General features: G+C 40.9%; 1 protein-coding gene across 1 annotated transcript; it reads left to right on the forward strand.

The window, feature by feature from the left end:
• Nucleotides 1-564: 564 nt before the first annotated feature.
• Nucleotides 565-23710, forward strand: LOC139658179 (runt-related transcription factor 1-like). Its single transcript, XM_071536238.1, has 6 exons — nt 565-1326; nt 5433-5584; nt 5713-5823; nt 14471-14627; nt 21285-21389; nt 23466-23710. Exons 1-6 carry the CDS (start codon nt 1299-1301, stop codon nt 23708-23710), a joined length of 798 nt encoding a protein of 265 aa, XP_071392339.1. The 5' UTR covers nt 565-1298.
• The last annotated feature ends 4186 nt before the right edge of the window (nt 23711-27896 follow it).

Raw genomic sequence — 27896 nt, forward strand, 5'->3', positions numbered from 1 at the left:
CTATGACTCTCTCTCTCAATTCAGTCCAATTCAAATAGGCTTTATTGACATGAAGTGCAGAAGACTGGGTATCATATCAATCAATTTATCAATGGATAAAGGTAGATAAAACATATTTTGGAGCAAGTGAAACAGGTTTTCTACATGTGTCATTTTGTATACATAGTATTATATAGACATAATATATAATCCTACAAATTATATATATTCTAGTTGACCACATATAATTCTGAATCAGGAAGATACAGTCGGTTTCTCCTACTTCTTCAATGCAGGAGGAACTGCAGCTCTCTCTCTCTCTCTCTCTCTCTCTCTCTCTCTCTCTCTCTCTCTCTCCCTCCTCTAAGCCCCGCCTTCCCGGCGGACGGACGTGCCGCTGATTGGTCAATCCCCCTCCCGAGGCGGCCCCCGGCCGGCCTCCCCATTGGCTGGGAAGCGGTTCCTCATGCAAATGAGATGCAAATCCGCAGGCTGCCGGTAAAAGCCTGGCGCTGTCAGACGGGATGTCTATTCATCTACAGAGTGAGGGAGAGAGACATAGAGAAACAGCTAGGAAACAGAGAGAGAGAGAGGGTTAAGTTTGCGTTATATGGACTATTGCTTGGTGGCGATGTTTTCGGCGTAGGCTATTGCCTGGTTAATAGTGTATAACAGTATATTTGGGGTATTATTGCTCGAGTAAGAGGGTATAATGGTATATTCATGGAATTAATGGTATAGGCTATAAAAGGATATTCGGGGTTGACTATTACAAGGATAATAGTGTAGCATTCCTTTTCTTCGGGGTAAACTAGGATTAAAAGTCGTGCCGTTGCACTACTTTTTCCCTATTTTTCTTCCTCTTTCGTCAATTTCCTTCCACTTTTTTTTCCGCCAGCCATGTGAGGAAGGCTCGTTCTGGCAGCTGCGAGGAAACATAGGAAACATTCATCGATCATTGCCCATCCAGAGTGACTCTTATTTCGCATGGAAAACCCAAGGAGCACTTCTTATTAAAGTGCCGGGGATCCGCTGCGGAGATCGTCCAACCAGGCTTTTTTTTTTTTTTTTTTTTTTTTTTTTACGCGCCCGGACTGTTTTGAGACTCCGGTGCGGTCCGAGCGGGGATAACGCGCCGCATCTTTTGCCTCCTTTGGGTTTTTGTTTTTTTTTTAATGGACAGAAAGAAGCAGCAAGAGGTTTAATATCCAGAGAAGAGTCAATTGTGCGCTGAAGAGGTGAAGAGGACGGGAGCTTTACAGGGAAGATCTCCGTTTATCGAGGAAATTGAGTTGCTTTGGACGCACTGTGGCGCACAAATGGTGTTTCTGTGGGACGCAAAATACGGTACAACTCCTTTCTTTTTCATTCATTTCGCACTTTACGCGTTTCTCTGACGCTTTTATCCAGAGAGAGGCAGTCATTGCATTCATCGGCATCACCATAAGTCGCCTATAACGCAACGCAAAGGGGGGGGGGGGGGGGGGAATCATAGAAGATGTCCTAATATCTATAGCCTATGCGAGGCATTGAATTAAAATACTTACAGTAAGTTCAAATCCCCGTTACCGCAAATTGACTCCTCACTCCGTTATGCAGCTTGGTTACCGGAGCCGGGTGTCAATTGACTTCCAATACGTTCAGATGAACGTGTAAACGGGAAATGCAAGTCACCTGAGCATCCGTTCTAATATAGGCTGTTTATGTGATTTTGTTTCATAATTTGGGAGATTTTTTGGAGTTTTCCCTCTCTATCTTCTCACACTCAGAGAGAAAAAAAGTAGTTTTGTGTGTGTTAGAGAATGATTGAGTACCAGTGCGCGATGAGGCTGCATTTTAGGAACCTATTCTATTGTTTTCGTATGGTTATTATTATTTTTTAGTATTATTTATTGGAGAAGCTGTAGTTTGTATGGTGGTGATAGGTGTTAATATCTCAGCTGGACGCGCCTGCAGCTTTTTGGTGGGTTTTATATGTGAGAAGTTGTCTTCTCTTTATCCACCATGATGTAACTTCCCCATCTACTGTACGCACACACACACACGCACGCACACGCACACACACATGGGCTCTGTAATGCTGTGCGTAAAGCTACTTGACTTGTGCAATTATGCGTAAAAGCTGTTGGTGCGTCTACTGGTTTATAGACCTAAAATAAAAGGCTACACTTTACTTGAAGTATATGATGCATTATAAGCAGAGATGCACTTTTCTTGCAACATAATCATGAGATGAACATCAGAAAATTGCATTCAGTTTAATATAATTTCATTAACTTTACAGTTGCCCCATACAGTACTCAACCCCCTACATGTTTGCACATTGTGTTTATTGTATCCTGCTCAGATTATAATTATCATGCACTGACAATGTGCTTTATGATGCCTTATAATGCCTTATGCTTAGCTTTAAGTTAATATAAAAGGGTGAGTTTCTCATCCCATTGACTTCCAATAGACCAAATATCACCTGAGAAAGAAAATCCTGCAATAATCTGCTACCAAAAGTGTAATTTCATAACAAACTGAAGATTAGAGTCTTGGCTGTCTGTCTGGATTTTGGGTCAGACTGCCTCAAATTACAGGTATAACGTGAAATTGTGTTTTAGATTGGATTTCTTTTACGGTGATGAGACATGTTGATCTGATGGAGATGAACGGTGTTGCACAATAAACCTGAAACAAAATTATAAAAGAAGTAGTATATAAAAAATATAAAAGTACAGAGAATTTAGAGATAACACACTAGGCTGTGAAGACTTAAAGTATCAACCAAAAATATACATACTTTTCAGAATTGTTGGTTGAAACTGGCTCAAATAGAACTGCATATTCACACAGGCGCAGAGAAACAAAAAAAATAATTTTATATAATAATGTGGTTTCCCCCTATTGAGATGCCATGAGGATATCAGTGCTGCGCTGCAAAGGGTTAAAAGTCAGATCTTCTTATGCAGGGATTCTCAAATATTTCAGTTGTTGATTTCATATTGAACTGTAGAACTGTCTACACTGTATGTGGGGAGATAACAGTGGTGAGAGTGAAACCTAGGATTACAGTTCTATACATTCTCTAATTGTGATCATTTCTTGTGGATTTAATTACAGTGAAATTAAACCCAATGTACCCCAGTTTGACAAGTGCCGGTCCTGCTATACTGTACAGTCAGGTCCTAACTCCACTGTATAGTAGCTGTGGGAGGGTTTCAAACTGTAAACTAGACTCCAAACCGCTGGCATGTGGCTTCAATTGCGGGTTGGCTGACTGACAAACCAACAGACCGACATACAGGCGGACTGATAGACAGACAGTGTGGGTTCCTAACCGACATCTTCATCAGATTCTCTCGGTTTTCGTTCACTTTCACTGACAAGTTCTGCCGAGGCTTCCTTTCAGAGCACCAGTCCTCGTTATTCCAATTGGACTGAATGTAAAGCGGTAATCCTCGAGTTCCTCATTTTCTTTGTTTTGTCTCCATCTTCGCTGTGGCGTTTCTGCACTGCACTTCCCAGAGATCAGCTGTCAATCAACTCTGTGACGTCTGTTCCCTTGGATTTTCTGTTGATGAAGTTTGAGTTTCTGTAGGTGGCGCTCTACCCAGTTCTTCTTCTGTTTATTCCAAACAAACCAGGAACGTAAAACGCATCACTTCCTGTGCGGCAAAGGATTTTTTTTTTTTTTTTACAATTTTATATTCCGTTTTCTCAACAACATAACAACTTTGTAATACATTCAGTGTGAAATACCAAAATACAAAAGTTCGCATGTTGTCCATTTTTATACCTTCCCCGACAAAATAGATCAAAGATGTAAACATAAATACACATACATTCATACAAACAAATAGACATAGATATCAGTCACGGTTGTCTATAGCCAATCTACATTGTAATTTGGTTTGAATAAGAATCAGTTATGAAAGAGTACACAGTTTTAGCGTTTTCATATATGTCAGAAATGGTTGCCATGTCTTATAAAATTTACCTGTAGAGCCACCCAATGTACACTTTATTTTCTCCATGTGTAAAAACCTCATAAGTGCGGCAGAGGATTTTTCCCAGGAAAGATCTACCAGACACCGGGTGTTTAGAACAACAAATGGAAAAGCTTTCATGAACTGGTTATAGGTTGAATCACTGTTGAGTGACAGCGAGCAGCAAAACAGACATTTAAGAAAATGTTACAGATTATTACTTTAAAGTAGATTGTAAGAAAGGGGGGTGAAACTCACTGTAGGCATGTTTTAAACAACTTGCTACTGTGTTTAGTTTCATGACTACACACTCTGGTATTCAAGTCAGTGGATGAGCACAGTGTGTGTCATGCAGTGTGTGGGGGGTTGGGGGGTTGGGGGGTTGGGTGTCTGTATGTCGGTAATCCTGCATGTCCCTCACCTTTGAGTTTCATCTGTGCCGATATGTCTAATTAGCTTTTTCTGTTACATTGATTTTATCATTTCAAAGTTTCAAATCATATTTTTCGACCTCGGCCTCTCATTCTGAATCTGAACAGCTTTATTAGCATGACAAAGCCTACTTGTGTTGCCAAAGCACTTATGGGTATTAAGTCAGAGCAATTTATACATGCATACAGATCAACTTTAACAGAATAAGGTGAATCAGAAACAATAAATCAAAACCTTTTAGGGATTACAGGAGGTTTTTCCCAGCATTTTTCTGTTTGACTGGCCAATATTCATTTCTGTTACACTTATTCTACAAATTGGGCCACAAATATACAAAATCTACATGAATATCAACTATATGGCTCGCCTCGTCTAATATCATTTTCATCTTTTCTGTATCGGTTGATGCTACCACCAAACATCTCTGGCAGGGAGATATTTAAAGGTCCCGTATGGTGTAAAGCAGGACTCCCCTTGCCTCTGTGATGATAAAGGAGTTGGATGGTCTATCTAAACATGGTGAAAGTATCAAAACACACAGTCGCCAACTAAATCCACACAATCCATATTAGAAAAGCGAGCCTCTAAACGAGCCGTTTGGACTTCCGTAACTTTGTGGTGTCACAAAGGTTCGCTCATTATCATTTTTGTAAGAAATAATAGTTTAACAAAGTGTTTTTTTAAAGCGGGTGAGCGATTGTCATTGTTTATTACTTTAGAGTTTTCCCTACCTGTAGCTGCCGAGCTGCAGTGTCTCACGTTTCACTCTTAAAACGGTTAGCCAATCGGAACAGAGGGGTCGTTAATATTAATGAGCCTTAAAGACACAGCGACAGAAACAGCCTGTTCTCGGTAAGGCTCAGAGAGATGCTGGAAAATTAACGTGGAAAAATGGATTGAGAGTGTTTTTGGTACATGACACCACACACACAGCTTTGAATGGACCTCAAGACATAAAATAAGACACTGGAAAGTATAGAATGTAGGACCTTTAGGGAAGTGTAAAAGGGAAATGTATCTCATCTGATCTCATCTATCTTCACCCAGACCCAGCCCCCGGTCGTCGGTTCACTCCCCCCTCCACCACCCTCTCTTCGGGGGGGAAGATGGCTGAGGCCTTGCCCCTCGGCGCCCAGGAGGCTGGAAGTGGAGCCGCCCTGGTGGGCAAACTGCGCATGGCGGACCGCGGCATGGTGGAGGTAAGATAGAATGAGATGAAACTTTAATGATAGGTGGGTAGGGAGGTATTTGGGTAGGTAGGTAGGGTAGGTAAGACAGAAGGTAGGTAGGAAGGTTAAGGTTATATTTTTCTTGCTTGTTCTTCCAGGTGATCTCGGATCATCCAGGAGAGTTGGTGAGGACAGACAGTCCCAACTTCCTCTGCTCTGTCCTGCCGACACACTGGAGGTGTAACAAGACCCTGCCTATTGCTTTTAAGGTACATTAGTGTGTGTGTGTGTGTGTGTGTGTGTGTGTGGTGTGTGCTGGACAAGTGTGTCATAATCAACGTTGTGTGATGTCATGGTTTGCAGTATAGACTAGTGGTTATCAACCTCTGTGGTGCCAAGGTAGACAGACAGAAAATTTGTAATTGATTGGAAATGTCACATTTTGTAAGAATATATCAACAAGCATGATGAGCTGTCGTCTTGGCCTAAACTGTAATAACCAAGGTGAAAAAGTTTGATTATTGTTCCTATTGTATTCGCAGGACATGCAAAAACAACAGGGGTGCATAGGTCCAAAAGTGCATTTTTTCAAGAAAACATGTGCAAAATACTGCATAAATTTATTCACAAAGACTAGATGCAAAGGAGTTTGCACTCAAACATGGAACAAAAAAACAAGTTTTAATTTATATTCTGCATCTTACCAAGAGCAATAGTTGTCTCTTTTGCAGTAATGATGGAGTAATGTCACTTTATTGGTCAGCTGTAAAATATAAATGGACTTTCAATTTAAACATCACAATTTGAGAAGTTTTGTCTTCCATTTGTGAGTTTTAAGCACATGTCACGTTATTGGTCCGATGCAGAATAAAAGCGAAACCTTACAGCTAAACTTCTCTGTTTAAATTATCCCACGAGCCCCGGGTGGTAGGCTATCATTTGTACATGTATTATGTAAAAAATCGCCCAAATTAAACCACTTATCAAAGCTAAATCAAGTAAAAAACAAGAAATTGTGCATACTTTCGCGCAACCAGGGATCCCTGAATGCGTCCTGTACCACTATCGGTCGCGTCAGGAAAAAAACAAACGAATCTAAGCTTCAAATGTTGAAATTTCAACAAAAATCACTTGATTCTACATGCATCGGTTAAAAATGCGCCAAAAAAAACACAGTTTGTACTCGATCCTGTAAAAAATGACCATGAATGGTTCCGCGGACGTCACCATACTTCCCGGAAACTCGAGAGAGAGAGAGAGGTGCGAGTCTTCAGCTTTCAGAGGCAGAAAAACACATTGAATATGTTTGGAGAGCTGTAAAATAAATCGAATATGGCTCGAAAGCGCGGCAACTTGGTGCAAACGGTCGCTACGTTTGCTGCCGATAGCTTCAGCAGCGAAGACGACGGACACTCTGCTCTCCACAGCTTTGATAGCGAAGCAGAGGAGGATTTTTTTCGAAGGCAGAGATCCATCTGAGCACATGTGAGTATTTCATCATGTTATCGTGTTATATCCATAAAATATGTAGATATGTTGTATGTATCGAACCTATGTATTTTGTATGGACGCATTTGTGTCATTTTATAATCAAATAGCTCCTTGTTATGTCTACTATAAAACATGTAGGATTTTGTGTGCACAGAATTTTACATAGTTTGCTTCGGTTGTACTTTTTTGTCTTTTCATAATCACATATTGTGTGTTTTACTTTCATTAGTATTCATTTACAATGCTTGTGACTTGTTTGTACCCTATAGTGTGGTGCAGTTTTTTTATAGGCCAAACCGGAAGTTTGCTCCGCCATGGTTGGTTGGCCGCAGCTCCACCATAACGTCAATGGGGTTTTGAATGTGGTTTTGGACTGATGCTGAAAATAAGCTCTGTGTTTAATGCAGGCTTGTGATATTCATACATTTTGTTATATGAGATAGTTTTGACAAATCACTACGAAACCAAACCCCTTAATTTTAGCCCTGAAATGTCCTTAATTACTCATTCCACATTTCACATAAACATGAATTATCCATTAAAAATAACATAGCTTTAAAAAAGTATGGTTAGTATCATGGGTTTTTAAGGGATTTATTCATGGGTTGGTTCGTGGAGGCACTTGTAATTAAGGGATTTTTATGCCTTTTTATGCATGATTTACAGGGTTAACTTATTAATGAGTTATTAATGGAAAGTTTCTGTTCCCCTGAATTTTACATTAAATTAGAAAGTAAGCAGTCAAACATTAAGGTATGTTTAAGGGGGTTTTGATGGGGTCTCCTCCATTAATAACTCCCTTAACTCATTTTAAGGGGATTTTGTATGAATTAAGGCGGAAATTTATGTAAATGTAAGGTTATTTAAAGGGATTACTGGTTCGTAGAGTCAGCGCTGCTTTCATGAATTTCAAAGCATAATTGTAATCCATATTAGTAAAAAACTAATGCTAGGCTAACCTGTGATAAAGATGAAATACAACAGAGGTTGCATTCCTCCAACGTCACCAACATTCAAATCTTCAGCTTCAGGCAAGCTAGCATGCTTGCAAATCCCAAAAAAACTACAATTGGAAAACAATACAAATCAGTAATTCTACAATCTAAATTGAAAAGAGCGCGGGTACTACAGGTCAGAGGCTTTATGGCGGACTATTCTGCGTAATAACATGTTATTGTGCGACAGTTAGCCATTTGTTAGCAACTTACTTTATTAGGGGGCAGAAAACCTTCAAAATTCACGAAAGGGATGTTCAATTGATTATTTTATTTCACAGAACAAATCATGAAAACTTTCCTAGGCTTGTCTTAACCACAGACCTTATTTTCAAGCTTTTAACCAAAACCATTCAAATCATAATCACTTTTCAGCCGAGGGAACGCATAGCACAAAAATGCTAACTCACTCATAAATGTGTGAAATTGAGTGAGTTAGCATTTTCTCACTCAAAACTGGACTGCTCTATAGCTTTAGTTGCTCTGTGAAATGACAATTTGATTGTAACAATTTTCTGTTCTTTTTTTTTAGTTCTGATGATAACAACACAGAACCCTCCACTACTTCTACTCAGTCACCCCCTTCACCACAGGTGAGCTCTCAGCAGTTGTACTTCATCACCAGAGTTGGGGCCTTAGCAAAGGCCTAGACGTGGACGTGGTCGCAGCCGTGCGATACCAACTCCTGCCCCATCTGCTCGTAGCCGTGAACGTGGAACACCAAGTGCCACGTTTACGGCAGACAGACAAAAGAACAGCCAGATGTTTTGCCTTGTTCGGACTCCTGGTGCGCAAGGCATCGGGATAACAGACAGCTTCAGTCCCACTGAGCTATTCAAAAGATTTTTGGATGAAAACTCTGTCAAGATCATCTGTGATAACACAAACAAACTGTCCAAAAAGAATATCGATAAAGGAAAGAAATATACGTGAAGTGACATCAGTCCCACTGATTTCTTCAAATTTGTCGGACTCCTGTTATACATGGGAATCCTAAAGCTGCCACAAGTGACACACTACTGGAGACGGACTTCCTTTTTCAGTGTTGTGACCCCAGCCACAATCACGGCCAGAAACACTTTCCAGGTGATATCAGGGAACCTACATATGAGCGATCCAGATGAAGATGCGGTCAATGGCAAGAAAAAGGGCACACCTGCTTATGACCCGCTGCACCGAGTCAGGCCATTTTATGACCATCTGCGAAATGCATGCAAGTCCTTTTACCATCCCCCCGTCAAAACCTTGCAATAGATGAACGAATGGTCGCTATGAAGGCTAAAAAAGGCATGCCGCAGTATATCAAAAATAAACCGACCAAGTTTGGCTCAAAGGTCTTTGTTTTAGCGGATTCAAGCAACGGCTACACCGTTTCTCAGTCTATACAGGAAGATCCTAGTTCTCATCTGCACAGGGACTTTCGTATGACTCTGTTATGGGCTTGATGGATCGCGCTTACCTTGGCAGCGGTCATCACCTGTACTGCGCTAACTTTTACACAAGCCCAAAGCTCTTCAAGGCGCTTCTTTCTTTGACGGTATGTGCGTGCGGCACATACGGGGACACTCAGTGTGCCACATGCACCCCAAATACAAAGGTAAACGCGATAGGAAAAAGGTCCAGCAGAGGATCGAGGATGTGGATAAGAGATGGACCGCTGCTTTTCATCAAGTGGGCAGACACTAGGGAGGTATCTATGTGCTCCACAATACGCACTGTTTACTCGGGTCCAATCTCGGAACCCATCGTCTATCGGTCTGACGATGGGTTCCGATTAGCAACTTGAGACGCGAGAATGGAGTTGGAGTTGAGATACAACGTCTAAGACCGGATTGTTTCACAAGTGTTTTAGGTCCACACAAAATTTCGGCTAATCTCTATAAACAGATATCTGCATATGAGATGTCGTCTCTCAACTCCAACTCCATTCTCGCGTCTCAAGTTGCTAATCGGACTGTAAACAATGACCGGCTCACGGAAGAGGAAGTCTTGGCCCGGATGTCCGCTGGCTACACCGGAAACCCCGAAATATTGGCCGTCGCCCCCAGAGTCTAATCGTCGTCAGACCGATAGACGATGGGTTCCGAGATTGACTCGTGTCAAACTGTGACTAGGCGTGTGAAAGAGAGTACATGGTACAAAGTAAGTACATGAGTGGTGTAGATTTGTCAGACCAACTGATCCACTGTTATTCAGTGCAGTTCAATGAGGTGGTACAGAACCTTGTTCCAACACTTGTTCCACACTCCTACATTCTACACAGAGAACTCTGTGCCAGATGAAACAGGTGCAACCCATGACTCATCTGAAGTTCATTGAACGCTCTCTGCTGATCTTTGTGGGTGTTCCTTGGACACTACACCAGCTCCACTAGCCACACAGACCTGTATCCCTGTGGCAATAAACCCAGATGCAGGAAAAACCCCAAAAGGCCTCAGAAGGATGTCTGCACTGTGTTTTGTGTAAAAAAAAAAAAAAAATGAAGACCACGTGGAAGTGCAGAAAATGTGATGTTGCTCTGTGTCTGATTCTGGACCGGAATTGCTTTGCTGATTGGCACAACTCTGGCACCCCTACACCCAGAAAATGCCTTTTCAACGATTTAACTGGAAACGCCTAATTTGAAGCAGCTGCATATATGTTTCTTTCTCAGGACATAAAGAATGTGGAGGCACCATTTTGTTTTAAAACGTAGAAAAATATTGTGTATAGAGTTTTTTTTGTAAAATAAATTCTCAAAGAAATTCAATTTGCGTTTTTTTTTCTTCGTGATTTATGGCATTAGAGCTGTGTTATACTGCACAAAAGACATTTTTGGGTGTCTTATGATTCTAGCAAAAAAGCACCCAGAAATTGCTTGGTGTACTAAGTTACAATTTTTCCCCTTGGATCTGGTCTTCATGATGTAAATGTACATTATTTTGCATTTGTTTTCTCTATAATTCATGCGAAATCTCACAGATTTAGAGCAGTGTTTCCCAAAGTCAAAGGGTTTCACATGGTTTGGAGTTAAGTTAGAGTTAACTGAGATGAATTAACTTTCCCTAATTGTTTATGTAATTCTGTGCAAAATCATATCTAACAACAATGAGGGTTCTTGCCATTTAAGGTTCTAGGAACTGATGAATTCTGTTACTTTTACCTCAGTTACTTGCTGTAGCGAATGCATTACTACATTTGTCATATACTCACATAGAAATGACCCTGTGTGGTGTATATTTTTATTTTCCAAACCATCAGCAATGGAGATTTTCCAGTTTGTTTGGTTTTTGTAGCATTTTTCGACAACAAAGAAAAAAAAATAGTGCTTTCCTCATCTTGTTGGTTCGTCCATCTTCGTCCATTTTTACATTTAGATATGATCGTTGACATTTTTTGCAGTATATTCCCTCATGTATGGATGAGTGTGGATGTGGACGGCTTTCCTGCACTTTGAGACAAAATGCATTTGTGGAAAAGCAGCTTTTAGCCGCAGAACACACAACTGATTGATTTATTGAGTTTTATGCATTAGTGTGCTCGCATGCGTGTGTGTGTGTGTGTGTGTGTTTTGTGCATTATGTATCATTATGGAGTGTCATGAGCGGATGTCACTGCCTCTTACTGATAATGGATGATGTTTTGAGACACACATACACACACACGCACATGCATGCATGCACACAGGCACATCACATTCACATACACTGACACTCACACACACACACTGTCACTACACACATATCACATATACCGGCAGGCGTATACACTGTGTAACAACACACACAAACACACACTCAGTGTAGATGCATGCACAGGTATGCACACACACGGGCATCCGTTTAAAGTATGCACACACACATACACACACACACACACACACACACACACAGTGTTGGTCTGAGAGCTTCATAATTGTTTCCTTTGTCTTGTTTATTCTGCTGGGCTGGTTTCATGCTCCATTGCTGCCAGTCTCTCTCTTGTCTCCCCGTGTGTGTGTGTGTGCGTGTGTGTGTGTGTGTGTGTGTGTGTGTCCTTCCATGCTCCCGTAGTTCTTGAATGTAAACACTTTCCAGGCCAAGACCCGTATTTTCTAACCGAGCAAGTCAGAGCTCCCTTATTAACAAGGAGAGATTTTGTTGAATCACGTTCCACTGAAGGCCTGATCCTTATTATATTGGTTGGTGGATAACTTGAGCATAAACAGCAGGAGTCAGTGATATTTTGACCAATATTTTGAGGCAGTTTATATGGTAAATATTAGCGTTCGACCGATAAATAGGTCCGATATTGTCCTTTTATTAAAACTCAGATCTGATCAGTCTCGCCCACCAATCAGCCGATCAATACTCCACTGGCTGTCTATGGGAAGACCTTAACCTGAGTTGATTCTGAGACATTTTGAGATCAGAGTCCACACAAGTATGAATGATTATGTTTTATTATTACCATCATAATGGCTTTCAGTGGAGAGTTTTAGTGTCCCATGATGGTCTAAATGCTGTTTCAAAATACAATTTTGTGGGAAATTCTGAATACTTTAAATTTTGTGGAATTCTTAGGCATGAAATTTGTCAAATTTGTAGCGGTTACAATTCCTATTTCTAAAAACACATTTGCCTCTGCTGGCCTGAGATCAGACTCTGCCACAAAACACTCTCAACCCTCCTACCAAAGGTGTCCCTTAATGTCATGAGCTGTGGTTTGCTTGCCCGTTTAACCAAGGGTTAAAAGAGAAACAACCCATATAGTATAGTGTGTGATCATTTGCACATTGATGGTTTGGTGTGATAAGCGTTAGTATGAAAATCTCCCTCCCTCGCTCTATTTGCGTAGATGTGGAGGAGGAGAGTGTGCTCTCTAGTTCGTTGAGATCCACACATTTCCAATTTAAAAAGGTATACAGGTATAATTTGTGAGCATTGAAGGTAGTTTGGAGGTACTGAGAGTTTGAATTTTCACGTTCAGTAGAGAAAAACTGCATCTTTTACGCATAAATGAACATTTTTGGAAATCTAACTTAAACCACATGTAAAGCTTTGCTGGTGAGCATAATTTTATAACTGGTATTTAACATTTTATCTAATAAAAGTGAGCCTGTTTTTAGACGGACAACCTGCAAACCCCTCAGCATTTCATATCCACCATATGTTGCCTGGTCTTTGGATATAGTAGGATGTAATAGCACAGTGATTCTCAACCTTTTTCATATCAAGGACCCCTAATTTAGTCCATATTAGAGCCACGGACGGACCCCCATTTGATGAGATCTGAAAATATTTTTATTGTCACATATGATTTTGTCCAGAAATCCCATGACTATCTGTATTGTAGGTAGAGAGATAACAGAGAAGCTATGATCAAAACAGTCATTCTTCTACATTCTCTAATTGTGTTAACTTCTTGTAAATGAAATAATGGTGAAGTTTAACAATTCATCAGTTTGCTGGGGACCCCCTGGAACCCCCTCAAGGACCCCTAGTGGTCCCCCGGACCCCACGTTGAGAAACACTGTAATAGCACAACCCAACAGCTTCCTGCAAAATGGGAGTTTTCGGGTTGAAAACAATCTCTAAAATAATTGATAAAAATAATCCATAGTCATCGTCCTGTGACGCATTAAAAAAAAATGTAGATTTTAGATGTAAAATAGTAATGCTTATCACAGTACAGAACTTCAGTATGACAGATAGGTTGCATTAAGTTTTGAAGTCCTGGCAAAGTCAAGCTGTCACATAAAGATGAAACTAGTAGGGGAGGCCAGGGTCAAAAGAGCCACTTTTTACATTTTGTGCCACTACAGTGAGTGCGTATTTATTTCAAACAGTAATTGCTATGTAAACTTTAGGTCACATGGAAATTAAATATTTTTTGTCAGCTAGTACCGTTTTAGGGTTGGGGTAACTTGAGCCAAAATAACATCTTTTCTTAACGAGTTGTACTTCTTTTTTTTTTTATTAATGTTTTTGGTCAGACATTTACATTGCAATAACAGTTACATCATTACAACTACATGAATGACATATAATATGTCTTCTTTCAGGGTCTGTCCAGTCTATTTTTTTTTTTTTTAAACAACTAAAAAGAAAAAAGTCTACAGTCCAGCAATAACATTCAAATCTAGCCGGACAACCAACACAAAACACAGAGCGTCAAAATGAAGACATAAGAAACAAAAAATAAAAATCAAACTTTTATATCCAACAATTGGGCAAGGAATGGGCCCCATACTTCATTAAACAGCTCTTCCCTCCCAGCCACTCTATAAGTAACCCAATGTACTTAATACCTCTATCCATTCTTTTAAAAGTGGATAAGGTGGAAGATTTCTAAGTTTTGACATTTCAACATTGTCTGGTAGTAATCCCAAGAGACATATCGTGGGATTTTTATATTATATTTTGTATAACGTATGCAGACAGCGTGTTAACTTCCCTCCTCCCGTCGCTAGGTGGTTGCCCTGGGCGACATCCCGGACGGCACCTTGGTGACGGTGATGGCGGGAAACGACGAGAACTATTCGGCGGAGTTGCGCAACGCCACGGCCGCCATCAAGAACCAGGTGGCCCGGTTCAACGACCTGCGCTTCGTGGGCCGCAGTGGCAGAGGTACACACACACACACACACACACACACACACTGAATACTTTTTTTTGTGGAATTCTGTGGGATTTTCTGGTCAAATTTCAAAGATAGAGAATTTTTGCCCAAATTTTTGCCCAGCAGTCGGTTATTTGTTTTTCTTGATTTTTGCTTGGCTTTTGGGGATAATACTTGGAATTTTTTGTCATGTAACTGGTCAGATTTAAAGATCAGCACAAGTAGGTATCAGCAACTTCAATACAAAAATATCATATCAGTGGAACCCTCTGTGTTGTGCGTACAAAACACACAATACAGACATAAAATATTCATCACTGAAACAACATAGGTGCTACTTGTTTGGCATATGTACATATACATGCAGCATGGACATTTTAGGGGAAGTACATGTGAATAAAAACAGTGTTCAGGCAACTTCCTCGTCCTATTCAACCACTCAACGTCTACCTCGCTCTTCCTCTCTCTCTCTCTCTCTCCAACGGACACACTAGACCACAGTTACTCCACATCAGTCGCAGGCAAATGTCCTGACTTATCTATTTAAAACACCGGTCTTGTGTACACAGGCCGTGCCACATGCTAACACACACACACACACACACACACACACACACAGATAAACTACGAATACAAACTATCCTCTACCCACAGCTGAATGAGAAATATCGGAATGACAGTCAATGCTTGTTGGGATTCCAGAGTCATGTTGTGCAAAAAATTAATAATTAATGTATTCAAATGAAGAAAGTAAAAGGGGAAAAATGCGTTTTCATGCAAATTTAACAGCACTGAGTACAATGGCTCATTTATTTCCAGTATCTCTTCATCTGTATAATGTTTAAAAGATGCTATGAAAAGCTTGATCACATTGTAGTGAATACAGGAAACATACACAGAATATTTTGAGATTCACAAATGCAAATGTCTCATCATCAGTTGTTATGTGTTTTTTATTATATTGCTAGATGTGCACTGTGGTCATATTATTAGCGTTGAGTATTCAGTGGTGGAAGAAGTACTCTGATCCTTTACTTGAGTAAAAGTACCAATACAGCAATGTAAAAATACTCCATTACAAGTAAAAGTCCTACTTAAGTAAAAGTACATAAGTATTAGCAGCAAAATGTAGTTAAAGTATTAAAGTAAAAGTAGTGGTTTGGTCCCTCTGACTGATATTTTATTATATATGACATCATTAGATTATTAATACTGAAGCGTCAGTGTGTAAGCAGCATGTTACTGTTGTAGCTGCTGGAGGTGGAGCTAGTTTGAACTACTTTATATACAGTTAGCTAGTTTAGTCCAGTGGTTCCCAACCTAGGGGTCGGGCCCCTCCAAAGGGTCACCGGATAAATCTGAGGGGTCGTGAGATGATTAATGGGAGAGGAAAGAAGAAAAAACTAAGTTCTGATACACAAATCTGTTTTCAGTTTTTGGACTTTTTCTCTAATCTTTGATTTTTGCTGAAATATTGGATCATTTGAACATTTATTGAAATGAAACCATGTGAGGTTTAGAGGGAAAAATCACTATTTGGTGGAGCTGTTAACAACTCATAGACATCTGAAATGTGACCCGACTACACACTGCTTTTTGTAAGACGTCAAAAGCCAAAAAGGTTGGAAACCACTGGTTTCATCTTTAACAATGTGTTGTATTTTAAAAGCTTGTTATATTATCCATTGTGTCAAATGTCCATCTGAAAAGTAACTAAAGCTGTCAAAGTACAATATTTCCCTCTGAACTGTAGTGGAGTGGAAGTATAAAGTAGCATCAAATGGAAATACTCAAGTAAAGTACAAGTATCTCAAAATTGTACTTAAGTACAGTACTTGAGTTAATATACTCAGTTTATTTCCACCACTGTGAGTACTATAGTTTCAATATGGGTGGGGTGGTGGGTAAAATGGCATCCAAAACATTTTCAAACTGCCACATCCTCTAGCCAGTTGTAGTGAAGCACATAATTCTGAAATGTAATGAAAAGCAACAGACATGATCAGTCTTAAGAAAAAGAAATCACTGTTAGGGTTTTTGAAGGCCGATACTGATATTTCTTCAGACTGAAGCTGGCAATAGATTGTATTTTCTGCTGATAATTATGCCGATATTGTCCTCTTTTTTTGGCCAGTCAATGTGGTCATGTGGACATTTGTTTCATTACATATTTATTGTAGAATGGATCAGTACTACACTCCTTGACTGTTGAGTCTTTCAATGGAGACTTTTAGGGTCCCATGATGATCTAAATGCTGTTTCAGAGGCTTTTCCACCACAACAAAATTATGGTCAAAACACTGAATACATGTATTTTTTTTTATCAGCTATTGACAACTGTTTCCCCACCTAAACCTCTAACTGTCATTACTGTCTGGCTGGGAAGTAGTTAGTTTAGCTGTTGACAGCAATGAGCGGTTTGGTGGTTTGACTAGTGGTTTCTGTGTGTGTGTGTGTGTGTGTGTGTGTGTGTGTGTGTGTGAGGAGGGAAGGGGGAGTGTTGGATCAATGTTTTCAAACTTAGTCATCATTAGTCAAAGTTCCCTGTTTTGCACAAGCACTTAGTTGCACCACCCAACGTGCACGCACACACACACACACACACACACACACACACACACACACACACTCATAGTGATGCAACCCATTAGTTCTGTAGTGTTAAAGATCAATGTAGCTCCTTGCCGAGGCTTTTTAACATCAGTGTTCTGCAAAACCTTCATATCTCCAATAGAATGGGCATTAAGACAAGGCACCACATGTGAATAGGAGGAAAAAAATCCTTTCATCCTATCAGCATGAAAATGGATATGTTGAATGTGGACACAAATACAAACACTTTTTGTATTATGACTTGTTTATTTTCTTATTAACATATTCAAATGAGCTATGCTTTATAAAAAATGGGTGAATTTGCATATCAGTTAGAAACCTTTGTTTCCTCAGTGGATAAAGTCAGAGTGCATTTTCCTGTTTCACTCTGATGAATACCTAAATAATTTGTCATTTATGGTGGGATTTGTAAAAAGAAATGTTTTTGATGAATTACTTACAAAAAACGCTCAGATCTCAGATTTTTGCTATTTGTAATGTAAAATAGTAGCATAAAATAGTAATAACAAAAAATATTTAAAAAAAAAAAAAGCTATAAATCAGCATGGACTCCCATGATGACCATATGTTCAAGTTAACTTTAGATGATTGTTTTGTATATTTTATGAAACTCTACAGTAGTTATAGAAGCAAAATATCAAATCTCAAAATTGCCTTGTGAAATTTGATGGATTTTCCATTGACAGCCAGGCCTTTTTGACATTTTACAATCCATCTTCACTTCACTTTTGAAGAAACAAAACAAAACAAAACAACAAAAACAACAAACGCTGCTCTAAAGTGATAGGGAAACATGGCAAAAAAGGTACAATTGTAGATGAAGTTTCTACAAAAATATAAAAAATAAGTATGTTTGTTGGTTTGATATGGTGTTGACCTACTACAAGTGTTTGTATGTGTGTGTGTGTGTGTGTGTGTGTGTGTGTGCGTGCGCAACTAGTTTTCAGTCTTTGTCACGACTGCAGTCAAGTTCCCCTTTTGAACAAGCCTGTCATTTTTCTCTTTCACAATATCTGCCTGCACACACACACACACCCGCACACACACACACACACACACACACACCACCTTGTTATTCCGGGAACACACACACTGCTTTGTTCAAGACAGCGTAAATAAGAGATTCTCTCTGATTGGCTGATTCTGATAAAAACCGGACGAACACAACTCAGCAAGCCCCGACATGATGCGTGCACACACACGCACGCGCACACACACACACACACACACACACCTCATGTGTGAAATCAGTTCTTATCTATAGAGTGAGAGAGAGACATAGAGAGTCGATAGGGGTTAGGGTTAGAGACAGAGTCCCGGAAAAAGCTGTTGTCAACACACACACACACACACACTCCTTAGTGAGTCAGTAACGGTGTGTGTGTGTGTGTGTGTGTGTGTGTGTGTGTGTGTGATGAGACCGGCTGGCTGATAGACACAACAGACACAAAGACTTCAGCTGCTCTCTCTCTCTCTCTCTCTCTCTCTGTTCTCTCTATCAGCCATCTTCTTTTACTGTAAACTCTCTCTGTAAACAACTTGCAGAAAAACACTCTCTTTCTCTTTTATATGTTCCATAAACATTCACACACATATAAAACAACGTAGAATATGAATGTACAGTATATACTTTCTGTATGTGTGAGTATAAGCTATATAAACAGTAGGCCTGTATTAGGTAGCCTATCATAAAGAGAAAAGAGAGACACAGGGAGAGAGAGGACTTTCAGGTCACATGCTAGCTTGTTAGCTAGCTAACCGTAGTGTCTGGTCAGCTAACTACTGTCTTGTTGTAAGATAAGATAAGATACGATAAGATAAGATATCACTTTATTAATCTCCTTGGGGAAATTTGGGTACATTCGGGTAAATACATTGGATTAGCACACTAGCTAACACTAGCTAACGTATCGAGAAGCTAGCGTTAGTAGTTGCTAGGTGTGTGTTAACATTAATATCAGTGTCTTTGCTAAATGAGCCTGCTGACTAGTTAGCTTGTAACACTTTACAATAAGGGTCACTAAGTTAAGGGTTAGTTAATGCTTGATAAGGGTTAGTTAATGCTTAATAAGGGTTAGTTAATGCTTAATAAGCATTAACTAACCCTTAAAGTCCCACTGAAATGGAAGTTAGAGCATCTTTAGCTTCTGTACTGTGACGTATTTCCCAGTGAAACAGAATATTTGAGCGGTGTACAGTTACAAGAGGGATTTAAATCAAATCCTTCGCATTTGATTGGACCGCTCAACAGTGGGCGGGGCTTAGAGTTTAGCGCGATACGGAGCTACAGAGAGAAACGGAGCTACAGAGGACTGTTGGCTCCACACACACCAGGTTGAAGAATGATTGATGGGTGGATGTCATGATATTATTGGTTGAAATTGGTCGGTTCATGCTTACGTAAGCACACGGCATATTTTGTTTTACAGGAAGAAAACATGATTGGATTTTGATATAAGAATACAAAGAAATTGATTTTTTTTTTTTTTTTTTGGCATATATTGTTAAATAGGTGCACAATATGACCAGGGATGTGATCTAAAAGGATTAAAAATGCATTTTTCATTTCATCTCGACTTTAATTAACAGTTAAGGGTTAGGGTTAGGGTTAGGGTTAGAGAGAAAGTCTCCAAACACGCCCATAAAGCGTCCAATAGCTACTAGTCTGAAATTAGGGCCGTGTAAAAAGGTTCCCAAAGAGAGCCTCTTGCCGCGGGCCAAGCATCAGCTTTACCAGCACCACAGTAACCTACATCTGGAAACAAATCCACCTTATCACACTATAAGTTAAACTCAGTACAGTTTATGTAGAGACTGTTTCACAGAGGTGTTGGTTCAATTTCTGTGGTGATTTCTGAGTCTGTAGTGTTGTGGTGTTTAGTGTCTATCCTGTTAACTGTCTGTCAGTCTCTGTCAGTGAGCTTCCACTTGCCTCCACTGGTCCAGAAAACCTGATACAGGTTTTTGTAACCGACGCTCCTGCAATTCAGGCAGCAACTATTTCAAACTTTATTGTAGTAGTAGTAGTAGTAGTTGCCACATGTTGCTTTGTAAACTCACATCTAAAAGTGAGTTGTCAGATCTCTTGTAAAGCTGACACCTACTGCTAATTGGTATTCAACTGAATATGAAACTTTGTAGCTCCCTTTGTAATTTTGTTACTTCAAAGTAAAAGTCTTTTTTTTTTTTATTGTTTTTATGTTATTTTGTCGACCTCCTATATATTACATAGTATACTGTAGCCTATATGTGTATATTCAGACGCTCTATTTCTTTTTCCTTATGTTTTTTTGTATCACCCATCTTTTTTCTACTTTGTGAACATAAAAAAACATCTCTCTGTCACTCTTTCTTTTAATTCAATTCAGTTCAATTCAATTCAATTCAGTTCAGTTCAGTTCAGTTCAGTTCAGTTCAGTTCAGTTCAAATCTGCTTCATTGGCATGACAGTAAAGAAAGGTATGTTGATAAAGCATTATAGTATCAATTGAGGTGATATCACAGAGAATAACAGAAATTAAACAATAATAAACAGCAGTGTTATCAGCATTAATATAATAAAGAAACACTCAGAGAGACTGTGAAAGACAGAGAGGGAGAGAGAGAGAGAAGTGAGAGCAACACCTGGCATCACCCACATGTGTCTGGTCTGTGTGTGTGTGTGTGTGTGTGTGTGTGTGTGTGTGTGTGTGTGATCTCTGGTTTATTCCTGTCTGGGAGTCCACGACTTAATGCATCAACCAGACCAAGAGGATATTTGGGGAGAACAGGAGGAGGGAGGAGAGAAGGAAAGAGGGAGGAGAGAAGGAGGGAAGGAAAGGGGAGAAGAGAGAAGTAGAGGAGGGATGGGAACGTGAGAAGAGTGTATTGCTTGGAAAGGATCTGAATCCTAATGATTTTTTTTCCCCTTTTTCTCCTCTCCTATCTTTTCCTCTCCTCATCTCTCCTCTCCTCATCTTCCCTCCTCCTCTCCTCTCCTTTCTCCCTCGTCTCCTCTACTCCCCCCTTCTTCTCTCTTCCCCCCTTTCCTCCCCTTGTCTTTTCTCCTCTAGGGAAGAGTTTTACTCTGACCATCACAGTGTTCACCAACCCTCCTCAGGTGGCAACATACCAGAGAGCCATTAAAATTACAGTGGATGGTCCTAGAGAGCCACGACGTGAGTCTCACACACACACACACACACACACACACACACACACACACACACACACACACACACACACACACACACACACACATAGTTCAACATTTAGGCAACTTGTCTTCATTGTAAGCAGATATTACATGTGGGGTTCCACAAGGTTCAATTTTGGGCCCCATCATATTCTCCATTCATATTATTTCACTTGGAAACATCATCCACAAACATAGCATCAATATTCACTGTTATGCCAATGACATACAGTTATATCATGTGGGACAGTGGTTCTCAACATGGGGTCCGGGGACCACCAGGGGTCCTTGAGAGGGTTCCAGGGGGTCCCCAGCAAATTGATGAATTGTTAAACTTCAGCATTATTTCATTTACAAGAAGTTATCACAATTAGAGAATGTAGAAGAATGACTGTTTTGATCATAGTTTCACTGTTATCTCTCTACCTACAATGCAGATAGTAATAAATTTCCAGACAAAATCATATCAAACAATAAAAAATGTTCTCAGATTTGGGTCCGAGAGACAAAATCTCATCAAATGGGGGTCCGTGGCCCTAATGTGGACTAAATTAGGGGTCCTTGATATGAAAAAGGTTGAGAATCACTGACCTAGGAAACCTTACTATTAACAGTCTAGTCATTGTCAAAAACTGCTCACTGATATAAATGCAACTGTTGGTTGCAATTGTTCTCGACAACAAAATCAGAGATTGTCCTTTTCAGCGCACCGAACTCCATTACATTGTTTTGCCATGAAATACCTACCAAGCCAGTAGTAGGAAATGTAGGTGCAATATTTGACAGCTTTGATAAATAGGTGAAGAGATGAGTTCTATCTTGTTTCTTTCATCTTAAAGGTAGCCAATATTCTGTGCTGATATTCAATATGTTCAAATTCGACCATTATCATGCCAAAAAAAATTCCCCAAAATTCCAAATATTCAGTGTTTCCCCCAGAATTTCTATTCGTGGCAGGGTTGAAAAGCCTCTGGCACACCTTTGAATCCCAGGATAGTGAAATTCTTTTCTTTTCTTTTAATTCATGTGCCAGTTCCATAGCTCATGAGTTTAAGTAACAAGGGTAGGTGCTATCTGCAGCCAGACAAAATTGCCAATATCCGATATTTAATTAAAGGCCAATATCCTAGCATACACACACACATGCATAGGTAGAATTTAGTAGTAGCAGTAGTACTAGTAGTAGTAGCAGCAGACATAGTAGCAGCAGTCTCTATTATTATTATTATTATTATTATTGTAAATACTCATGAAGAAATGCCACTAAACTCTATAGAGAAACTCAGTGATTGAGTCAAGGAGGAACCTGATGCAATACTGAGTTCCTCTCTCACCCACTGTTATGAAATGGGGATTTCTAATGGTAGATGACAGAGGAAAAGAAAGACTTGATTTTGCTAATAAGCACTAATGTAATTCACATTTAATGCAACTGAAGTGAATTGTGTGAGGAAGGCGGGATACTGCGGAGAAAAAAATCAAGCGAGGTGACAGAAAGAGAGGAAGACTCCTGCCGGCCAGTCTCAGCTGTGAATAACCATCACTCGTCTCTAACCCGCCCACACACACACACACACACACACACACATACAGTATAAATACACACACATGCACACTTCCCCCATTGGGAGGAAGTAACTGTAACTGGAGCTCAGTCTCAGGGCTTTGAAGTGCAGCCAAAACCTTAGAGCGCACGACAGACCACCACACACACACACACACACACACACACACACACACACACACACACACACACATACACACACACAGCCAGACCCTTATGCGGCGCCCATCGTCAGATTCCCGAGTGGAATAGCAGACAGAGAGTGTGTTAACAATGTTGGGACGTCATTATAGTGAGTGTTGGGTTGTAACTGTTATTCTAATCCCTGGATTATGTAATCAGATTACAAGCATAGAGTAAGTAGAGACAATGTCGGGTGGTAAGGTTCGCCTGATATGGCCAATATTGATAACTTTGGATTGAAACTGTTGATATTTTGTGCTGATATCACTCAGGTTCCCCACAGAGATCATTAGAGTATCATCTCTCTCCCAGGTCATCGTCAGAAGCTGGACGAGGTGAAGCCTGGGTCTCTGGCTTTCTCTGAGAGGCTCACAGAGCTGGAGCAGTTGAGGCGAGGCTCCATGAGGGTGACGCCTCCTCACCACCATCACCACCAACCCTCCGCCAACACCCGCCAATCTGCAGCGCTAAACTCCGCCCCTTTCTCCAGCCCGACACACACTCAGATAGCTGCCGGTAAGGGCCAAGAACTGATAGCGAGATTAAAGCTGCAGTAGTCAAGACATTTACCGTATTTCCTCTAATAGCGGCCGGAAGTCAATTAAAAGCCGGGTCTCCGATAATGGCCGGGGCCGTGGTCGACACGAACAAATAAAGGCCGGCCCCAAATACAGGCCGGGGGAAACAAGCGTGGGCCGTAATTATCGGTAATGCATTGCAGTAACAAAAAAACGGCTACCTAACGAACCCCAACAGAAGCAGATCAGAAAACAAGGAGGCTTCGTACTAAAATATGAGCAAATATACTTATCAAACAGAGGGAATTAGAAATAAAGGCCTGTCTCTAATATAAGCCTGCTTCCAATAAAGGCCTGGTACCCTCTGCAGCTGAGGTAAATAAAGGCCCGGGCCAATATTAGAGGAAATACGGTATGGAAAAAAAAAAACAGTCTTAATGACAAAGTGTGGCTACAACAGAGAAGAGTGTCCCATCACCACTAATTGAAACACCGTCGATTCACCCTAGTTGTCCAAATGAAATTCTGGTGTTGGTATGGTCACAGGTGGGAAATACTCTCCACACAGGTAGAGTGACGAATCAAAGTGTCTCCCAATCAGCAGTGAGTGAACACTTAAACCAACATTGGTAGAGTTTACCTTTGTTCTCCTATTGAAAACAATGAACATCTAGTTTGTCATCTAGTACACAGAGTGAATGCAGCATAACACGACTATTTGGAATCAACTGGCTTCTGGCAGCCACTTAGCAAGCATAAGTTCAATACACACTGTCTAATGCAATTCGCTACTTGAATAGTGTAAGCTACTAGGCAGTTTTGCACGTTGGCAGCTGGTTGGAGGTGGTGAAGAGGTTCAACCATCGTTGGTCCAGCTTTCTCTGGAGGGAGCGCTCACTCACTGCTGTTTAGGAGACACTTTTGGATTTCAGTCTTAAAGGAATAGTTCACCCGAAAATGAAAATTCTGTCATCATCTACTCACCCTCATGCCAAATGAAACACAGGTGAAGTTTGTTAGTCCATATAACACACAGGGAGGCTGCCAGCACAACTTGGTAGCAGCCTTCTCCAAAACAACTGAAGTCAATGGGGACCTGTTCTTTAGAGTTCCAAAACAAAAACACTGTGAATAGAAAGACCTATACACCATTATTTGTTGCAAATCAATCAGCTGTAGTTAAGATTTGCACTAAATGATGGTGTAAATATACTGTAGGTCTTTTTGGAACTCTGAAGAACTGGTCCCCACTGACTTCAGTTGTTTTGGAGAAGGCTGCTATGGAGTTGTGCTGCAGCCTCCCTGTGTGTTATATGGACAAACTTCACCTGTGTTTCAACTGGCATGAGGGTGAGTGGATGATGACAGAATTTTCATTTTTGGGTGAACTACTCCTTTAAGTTTTCACTCTTAAGTCACTTCCTGTGTGGAGAAGATTTCCCACCAGTGACTGAGATGGCAACAGAATTGTATTTGGACAAACAGGGTGAATCTACAGTTAGTGGGGATGAGACGCACTTCTCTTCTTCTTCTGATAGGTGTTGACTGCATCTTTATTTTTTAGCAATGTACATAGAATGGTCAAACCTCTTGCTTATCAGTAATCAGTAGTAAGTAAACAGAAGGCTGCTTGCTGTTGTGGTTGACTGACATCCTGCCATGCGGACCAGTTGTCATCCATGCTAGCAAGGACAGCAGCCTCCTCTGAGACTCTCTAACTCACAAACTCCTGGCAGCATGATAGACAGCCATGCTACCGATGGAGATACATCAAAAAAATAACCTGCAAACTCACCTGAAGGATGACATGAATTAAGGAGACAGAAATTAATCCAAACAACAACAATACACTTTGTGAGATTCCCAAAGTTTGTTTGTCTCACTGAAGCTTTCATCAAACCTCATCGTTCCTCCTTGTGGTTTTGGTGAGATCCATTGTGGTCTGTGTGTGTGTGTGCCCGTGTGAGTGTGCGTTGCGGTTGCCGTGGATACTCTATGTGGCACCACATATAGTATCTGTTCCTCTTCTCCCCGCTGTGGTAGTGACGCATGTACACACACATGTACTTCACGATGAGCGGTGTGGTGCGGTTTGAAAGTGTGTTTTTTTTTTTCATGTGTTTGTGTGTGCGTTTGCGTCAGTGTGTGCAGCGTGTCCGTGTCCATAGCTGGTTAGAAGTGAGGAAGCAAGTCACGGCGGTAGGAGGAAGTGAGAGTCAGCTGGCAGGAAGTGGTACTGTGTGAAAAACTTTGTTTGATAGCTAAATGTAAAGCCAACATTATTTGCCAAAAATATCTTGTGTTCTTGTAACAAAGATCTCCGGTTCAGTTCCAGTATTTTTCTGTGCGCGTGTGTGCATGTATTTTTTGGATTGAATATTGGCAGAATATATCAGCTATCGGCAGTTTCAACTGGTATCCAAAAAACCATTGGTGGACCCTTACTTCATGAGGTATTATGAGTGCATAAGAAGGTCTGCATGGGTGGCCTTAGACACCAGCCACACTGATCTGTTGTGTCTGTCCGTCCTTGTTAATTCATCTTCAATGAGAGCTGTCTGTTGTCCAGACAGGGCTGATGATGCGTCCGTCTGTCAGATTACCATCTGTTTTGACAGACAGAAAGTTGAACTGGGTTGAACTTTTTCTGGACGGACAGATGTGTGACCGTCCATTTAGCAAATCAGAGGCGTTCCTACGTTTGTTTTGGAAAGCTAGCGGCGAACGCAGAGACAACGGTCCGACCGAAACAAAGATAAAACGGAGAAAGCCTGGTGTAACGTTGAGATGACTGGAGGTTTTCCAGGTCAGTTTCTTATTTAGTCCATACTGTATAGACCGTTTCTTCTTTCTTCTATGAAGTTGCTTGCCTGGGTCCAGACCTTTGAATCCGCCCACTCCACTGAGTTGACTGATTCTGGTCTGGCATCGTGACATGAAACAGCGGTTTCTCGGTTGAAAAATGATCGGTCCAATGAGCGCCGGGGGGGACTAATGATTAGCCAATCAGTGCTAACACCGTTGTCAAGCTGTTGTCAAGCAATAACAACAATGGCGACCGCTATAGTCAAGATAGACGCTGCTTAGTCGGCATAGACGGCATGTCTTCTCAATATCGCCCAACATCGTACTTTGTTTTTACTTGGCTCCGTGTCGTCAAAGATGCTCTATACTTTCTGAACCGTCTCTGGTGTTGCCATGGCTACGCATCAGTGTCGACTTAAAATGACATTAGATTCAGGTGGATACGTTGGTCTCTAGTCATTGGTTAGGGAGAATCGAATCCCCCTCCCCCACGGAAATCGGTTAGAGTGGAGGCAATGTCAGACTGAAGATGGAAATGGAGTGGAACGAGTTGACAATTCTGTCTGATATCAGGCAATGAAGTTGCACCATTATGAGCAAAGCTTTACTTTCCTGCTCTCCTGTCTCGCCCACCATGTTGACGGACAGAAATCTATCCGTTACTTCTGTCCGCTTTCCGATGGATCGGTGTGGCTGCCGCCTTAGTGGAAATAACTAACACAGGGATTTGAACCTCTAACCCTGGCAGTGTGAGTACCTTGCTCAACCTACTGGCCTACACAGGACCTTTACTGATCAAGGTCAGAAATGCATGAGGTCTTCTCTCTCTTTGGACTTGATCGGAAGTCTAGCACCTTCGTGAAGTTTAGGTGGAGGAGCAGCAGACACTAACATTGATAGAGGCAGTGTTGCCAACTTGGCGACTTTGTCACTAGATTTAGCGACTTTTCAGACCCCCCTGGCGACTTTATTTCTGAAAAGCGACTAGCGACAAATCTAGCGACTTTTTCTGACCATAGGGAACAATGTTGAAGTGTTGAATCCCAAAGCATTTGCCAATAAATTGGTATGGCTGATGCCGGTTTGCTCTACTTGCTTGTCATCCAGAGAGGTCTAATGATCACAGTGCTTCCCACACACAGCCCCCCTCCCAGACTGTAGGTTATATATTGATATGCAAATTAGCATATGACGTCATCCGGCGACTTCTAGCGACTTTTTGAGCAGCCAACAGCTACTTTCCTTGGAAACAAGTTGGCAACACTGGATAGAGGGCTTGAGGTGACACACCCTCTGGCGGCCATATTGGAGGTCCTCAGCTCTTGACAACCACAGCTGTCAACAGCTGATTGTGTTTCTAAAACTCAACTTGCTCAGTAGACATGGTTCATTCCTGTGCTGTTTTTGACTGGGAACTGAC

The sequence above is a fragment of the Centroberyx affinis genome, unplaced genomic scaffold (assembly GCF_046629955.1).
Source record: "Centroberyx affinis isolate AG114_WGS23_722 - 3 ecotype Tasmania unplaced genomic scaffold, CSIRO-AGI_Caff_v1 ptg002846l_1, whole genome shotgun sequence".
NCBI classification, from domain to species: Eukaryota; Metazoa; Chordata; class Actinopteri; order Beryciformes; family Berycidae; genus Centroberyx; species Centroberyx affinis.

Coding starts and splice junctions, on each gene's coding strand:
- LOC139658179 (XM_071536238.1), top strand. CDS start 1,299: ATGGTGTTTCTGTGGGACGCAAAATACG. Junction 5,585..5,712: donor CGGACCGCGGCATGGTGGAG/GTAAGATAGAAT, acceptor TTGTTCTTCCAG/GTGATCTCGGATCATCCAGG. Junction 5,824..14,470: donor CCCTGCCTATTGCTTTTAAG/GTACATTAGTGT, acceptor TCCCGTCGCTAG/GTGGTTGCCCTGGGCGACAT.